This window comes from Lissotriton helveticus, chromosome 6 (genome assembly GCF_964261635.1).
Source record: "Lissotriton helveticus chromosome 6, aLisHel1.1, whole genome shotgun sequence".
In the NCBI taxonomy this organism is placed as follows: domain Eukaryota; kingdom Metazoa; phylum Chordata; class Amphibia; order Caudata; family Salamandridae; genus Lissotriton; species Lissotriton helveticus.
The window spans coordinates 2,072,542,940-2,072,548,939 of record NC_136067.1 but is presented as its reverse complement, the minus strand read 5'-3'; the positions used below and the strand labels follow the sequence as shown (position 1 = coordinate 2,072,548,939).

The following is a 6,000-nucleotide window of genomic DNA, read 5'->3' as shown; positions in this document are numbered from 1 at the left end:
ATGGCCATATATCATAGAAACAGTGCATTTCTGCTCTTTCATTTTGACACAGGGAAGCACAGCAAAGATACTTGCTGTGCTGCCTAGTGCCAAAACCTTTAGTACATTACAATCTGGGCTTTCTATTCATAGAGCCTGCTAGTTAACACAGCGCAGGCTTTGGGAAGTGAAAAATCTTAACAACAAATGGCCCAAGGTTATTATACATTACAGTGCATACAGTACATGTAAACATAGTATTTTACTTAATCAAAGGATGATGAAATTGACTGTGATTCAAAGTGCAATGGATTTCATGAAATAAATCCAAACGAGTTGTAATCTTTTAAGAACTTTATTTATGATGCATTACAATATTCATCCTTTTATATCACATTGTGAAAACCACCACGAAGGCATGGCTTCGACACTAAGTAATACATTTAGAGAGAAAAAAGACACTGTAGTAGATGGAGGAGTCACTAGAAAGAAAAACGTTCCTGATGTTAAAGAATAACAATGTATAATATTTTATGACATTTCAACACAAGTGAATGTTTGCATAAGACAATAATTGTCACTGATGGTTTGCTATATGTTTGATACAGTGAACCAATGATTAATATTTGATATTAAATTAATCATTATCCCTACAGAATGTCAATGTATGCAGCAGTGCAAGCGGAGAGTAAAACAGAGCCAGCCTCAATATCCCAAGAGAGCCATTGCTACAAACTAAGGAAGGAGACTCTTGTTGCAGTGGTGGAGCAGGAGGGAGGGTCCACAATCCTTCTGATGCCAAGAGAAAAGCAGGAGCTTCATGGGACACTGGATTCAGGCTGCTATGAGGAAATATTGAAGAACACAGTGAGTTAGACACTATATGTGCACTGACAATACAAATCTCAGTAGGGTCCCAGTGTAAAGCTCTTCATACACAGACACGTGTTGGGATGAACAAAACACTGGAGGCAGGCTTCATGAAAAGAGACTCAATCTTTGTATAATAAGAACAGCATGCAACAGTTTGTTATTGGTGAAAGATTATTTAGGGCTGTATTAAGTAATTTGCCTAATTAAACTTAGAGGTGAAAGAGGGCAACTCAAGTCCTCGTTACAAGTTTAGAAACATCCACAAACAGGTACATTTGTGATCATTCTGACTATCATCTGACCTATTCCCACCTTGGAAGTGGTCAGAAATGTATTCCAGTAAAGTCTAATTTAAGTCCCAATCTGTGATGGGAAGGGGGATGGATCATCCTCAAACTTGGTGCAGGTGAAGGGGATGGGATTTCTTCACAGGCAAAAGTGTGTGATGGAACAGCGGACACTTACCCTGTATGCAGAATGTTATAAAATGGAGAATTCCTTTCTGAGGACATAGAAGCCTATAAGTGATGTTGCCTGACATTCTGGGCACAGCTTTCCTAGTGTGGTGCATGTAATGTTTGTGAATTGAACAACAAGTCTAATATATTCAAGCAGAAAGATCAATCTCTACCCATTCTTTTACGTCTTTTTTCTGAATAGGGTCCATTATTTACAGACCAGTGATTCCATGAAGAGTGTTTGGGAATATCACATTAGGTGTAAGACTTACATGAAAGTTTACAAATGGTGCAAAATGAAAAGAAGTAAGAGTCTGTTGTGGCATATGAACATTGAGGGACAAAGTAGTGAAAGCAGCACTTAGCATGGGGTTATACATTGCATTTGGAAGGGGGAATTGAAGGACAGTATAGGGAACACAAGGGACTCTAAAGATAGTTGCTATACAGGGGATCATGCAAGAGGTTGCCTAATGACAGGTGCCGTAGCAGGGCCTGACCATGGATGTCTCTGAATTCAATCACAAAAATAAAGACCGCTTGTATAGAGAGAGGAGGTGATCAGAGAAGACTCCACTGGAAACACTGATGCAGCACTGAGAGTCACTTGGAGTCAAACCTATCGGGAGGCATGAGGGCAAATGAAGATGGGAGAAAACAAAAGTCTGGTCTGGGGGCTTCTCTCCAAGGGAAGTGAGAAAGGGGTGAATTTATGGAAGATTTACATTAGAGAGGAAGATGTTTGGGAGAAAGGTGAAACAGTAATCAATACATTGCGATTATTGACAGGACAGAAGGACAGTGAATGAGACAAGGCGAGAAGAAACCTATGGAGCGCTGTGGTGAAGAAGAGTGTCTAGGAATGTCAAATTGTGCCAGATTAGGAAAGAAAAATTGAAATGCCTTATGAGACTCACTTAAAGTGTGAATCATCAGCAAAAAGCTGAATTTTATTTGAGAAATTTGAGCAATACAAATCTAGTAATTAATTCTGTGTAAGGCAGTGTGCAAAGGAATGAAATACAATGAGGCAAACGTGGTGGCACAGTTGTCGATGACAGCACCTCTTTTTCTGATAAAATATTAGGAAGAGGTCTGATACAGAGCATGGAAAGAATAAAAAAAACTCACTTATGTTGCATTTACATAATGCTGCCAACCGTAAGGATTGTTAAACGATGAATACATGTTGGCAAAGGCGATATCAAATTAGCTCCCTTTATTCCTTTAATGGATTCGCTCAAGGAATCTACTACTCTCTAAGAACTCTCTAAGAACAAGCACTGGTATATGCAATAGGTTTTGCCTAGGTGATTAATGATACTTTTTTTCATGTACGTTTTAGCATAGTGAGCAGTTATGCAATATAAGTTACTGAAACTCTGTAAAATTGTCATGACTTATTTACTGAGAATGGCAATATATTGTACAGTAACTGGTATAATATAAAGTGGAGAGATTCTGGAAAGTGCAGAGGACAAAGAAAAACATATGCAGGCAGCAAGCATGCTTGAAATGTTTGCTGACATGAGGGGATTCAATCAAAAGTGTCAGACTATCAAAAACATGCAGCCGAAATGACACAAATTTTATTCAGTCTTAATGAAATATCTACACCTTCCGTGAAGTTGTTAAGTAATATAGAGTGAAGGCTTACAAACAGAGGGCGATTAGAAGAATCATATACAGCCATCAATAAAGTTTTGCGAAGTCTATGACTTTAATGTACAATATACAGTAAATATATGCATTCAGTAAGGTCAACATGAGGAGATATAGTGAAGGGTGGAGGATTGAACTAAAATGAAATGCAGCCCAAAACATTCTCCACAAAAAATGTGAGCAACATGTTTTAGTGCTGTTGTGATTTAAGGGGTGGAATGGCGAATCGGTGAAACCCCGAGAAGATCTGCTTCTTCTGCTGCATAGATGTCATCTCCCTCTCATTATAGGTGTTCAAAGGTACAGTTGAGGTCCCCAGCCACAACTACAAACGTATCCCTCCCAATAAAGTTAAGAAAAAGATCTAACTCATTAATAATCCCAGGACTCCGCCCTCCAGGGAGGCCTCGGGTGTAGATATTAACAATAAAAATCTCCATATAGTTAGGCCTGGTGAGCTTTATTCCAAGGATATCTGGGTTATCCACCATTACTTCTGTGGGCCTATAACTAAGTGACTGCCTCACCCAAATGATTAAACCACCTAATGCTCTACCCTTTTTGCCCCTGGTGGCGGGTTTATAAAAATTGAGATACCCCAGATGGTAGGGGCCTAACTTTCTTGGAATATTAGGATGTCCTGGTCCTCAACAAAGTCGACCCACTCTCCTATGAATAGTTTGCTTTTCAGCCCTGCAATATTCCACAAAAATATTTTGAGCGAAGTGTCCTGGGTGGTTGACTGTGTTTATACTATCACCCTCAGGTTAGACCCTGTTGACCACCCACCCTCTATCGGAAGTTCTCTAACTGGGGGCTCTCTAACTGAGGAGCCTGGGGAAGACCATCTCACGCCATGGCCGGCCTCCCGGCCCACCCTGTCCACCCCTATAGATCGACAAGGCGCTGAATCACTATCAACACCAACTCCAACCTCCAATATACCTACCCCCAAGGGTTCCCTTCCAGATTGCTTGGGCACAATATTACCACCAGAGGAAATCATGGGTCAATCCACCCCCTCTAAACCTGTAAAAGGCTCAAACCGATTTGTCAAACGGAGGGGTTGCACCACCCGATCCAAGGGGTTATCACCATAGGGTCTACCCCTACTGAAATTATGTAGGGGATAGTGTGGACCACGATTTATACGGGGATAAAAATAGTTTAGACCCAATGATTGAACGTCTCCCACTCTCCCAAACCTTGGTTCTCTACGAGAAAAATCAACCACCCAGGGTCCCTAAAATTCACAATGACACAATCACCTTCTAGGTCCTTTGGGCTGTGTCCCACCCAGCTCGCCCTTCTGACACTTAAAATCTCAGTATTGGAAGAGGGGGGTAAGGTTCAGTTCTTGTTAAGCCAATGAATGACTTTATTTTTCAGCTCCCAGTGTGATTCTGATTTCTCCTCCCCAATTGCTGGAACTTCAACCAGTATGATCGTGTAGGGTGTGTACTCTGGGGGAAGATTTACACATGGGAGTCGCTGTTTAATAACCTCCTTCCCCAGTGAGGAATGCCTGTTTAACTGACTACCTGTATCTGGAACACATGTTGCTGGCTGCGTTCTGGGCACCACGCCTGACTCCGAGCCCCTAACCCTGATAATATCTATGGGGTGCATGCCTATAGGGTGCTTCTCCACACAGATTGGTCCAGACTGAATGTTGTACTTGTCAATAGTAACTGGTTGAGCCACCCTTGTACCACTACCATTCCCCAAAACTTGTGGAACAATGTCTAGGCCCTTTGAGTTTTCCATACCTTTTACTAGTTTATCCAGCGTACTGGAATTTGCTATAAATAACTTCTCCAACTGATCTAATTAGGAATGAATCATTCTCGTTCTCTCCAATAAGGGTAACATCAGGGATTTAACTTGAATTTCCATTTTGCCCAAAAAACCCATCATTTACACTACAATTTGGAGATGATTGAATATGGTCTGCAGGGGCCGGGGACGGGCTGGGGGGCTGAACTACAGCATAAGAAGCCGGGATTTTATTAATTTTCTTAGGGATTTTGGCTGCGCCACCCTTCTGGGGACCACCCCCTCTTTTTCTTTTGCTGGATTTTGTATTAATTGGGTGATTTTTGCTTTCTGATGATCCCAGGTTTTGAGCTTTTTGGGGGGGTCTAAGTGGCGAGGGGGAATTGGAGACTTTATGAATTGAGCCGCTAGAAGCCGTACTGATTGTTGATGAGTTTAAAATAGAACAGGCCGCTACGTTAACAGATACAACCAGCATGGAACTAGAACTAGAGACATGTACAGCTGAAGGGTCTAATCATCTTGGTGGTTCGGGGAAAACTGCTGACCCGATTGGACCTAGAGACAAGCGCTTCCCCGTTATAAGATCTAGGGACAGGAGTTTCTCAGTAAGGGCTATTTCTTTTTCTAGTATTACTGTAGCCCGTTTGATAAATTGATGCATGGTTCCAGTAACCTTCCGGCCCGTAGATGAGAGAGTTACATTTCTACCCTTCCCAGATTGTGCTGCCATAATGACAGATTAACAAAAGCTTTGGCACAAAAAGAAATACAATAGTATAAGAGAAGTAATAGCATAAATATGATCATAAAAACTCAACGCAAACCCAGGATTAAGGGGGGCGGCCCAGCCCGGCCTCAAACGTCCTCGGACGGCCTCAGATGGCCCGCCCTTTGCCTGGGCTTTGCCCGGCACGTCCCGCGTCACAGGCGAATGAGGTCAATAATAACCTGGCAGGCAGGGGGCGCGGACACTGAGGGAAGAGGCTGCAGCTGCGGGTAGTATGGCCTCCTGGTCCTCGCAGTCCCTCTGGAAGCTCTCCAAACAACTGGCAAGGATGACACCCCTGAGCGGCTCCCGCGAAGCGGGGGCCGCGAAAAGTACAAAGATTGTCCCACCGACGTCCTCCAAAATCAGGCACGATAAGGCAAGGCAGAGACTTTCACCACTGTGAGCGGCACCCGCGGAGTGGGGGCCGCGAAAAGTTAATAACGGGTCCGGGCAGGGGGCGTGGACACTGAGGGAAGAGGC

General features: G+C 42.9%; 1 protein-coding gene across 2 annotated transcripts in view; it reads right to left on the bottom strand.

Annotated features, from left to right (window-relative positions):
• Positions 1 to 349: 349 nt before the first annotated feature.
• Positions 350 to 6,000, bottom strand: part of LOC144762034 (stewaprin-a-like) — a 50,623-nt gene continuing 44,972 nt past the window's right edge. Inside the window, exon 4 of one of the 2 annotated variants that reach the window (XM_078647192.1) lies at positions 350 to 821. In XM_078647192.1, coding sequence (XP_078503318.1) covers positions 798 to 821 — 24 coding nt within the window. In that variant the 3' untranslated portion in view covers positions 350 to 797. The remainder of the gene's footprint in view (positions 822 to 6,000) is intronic. The other variant, XM_078647193.1, reaches the window with a different exon arrangement.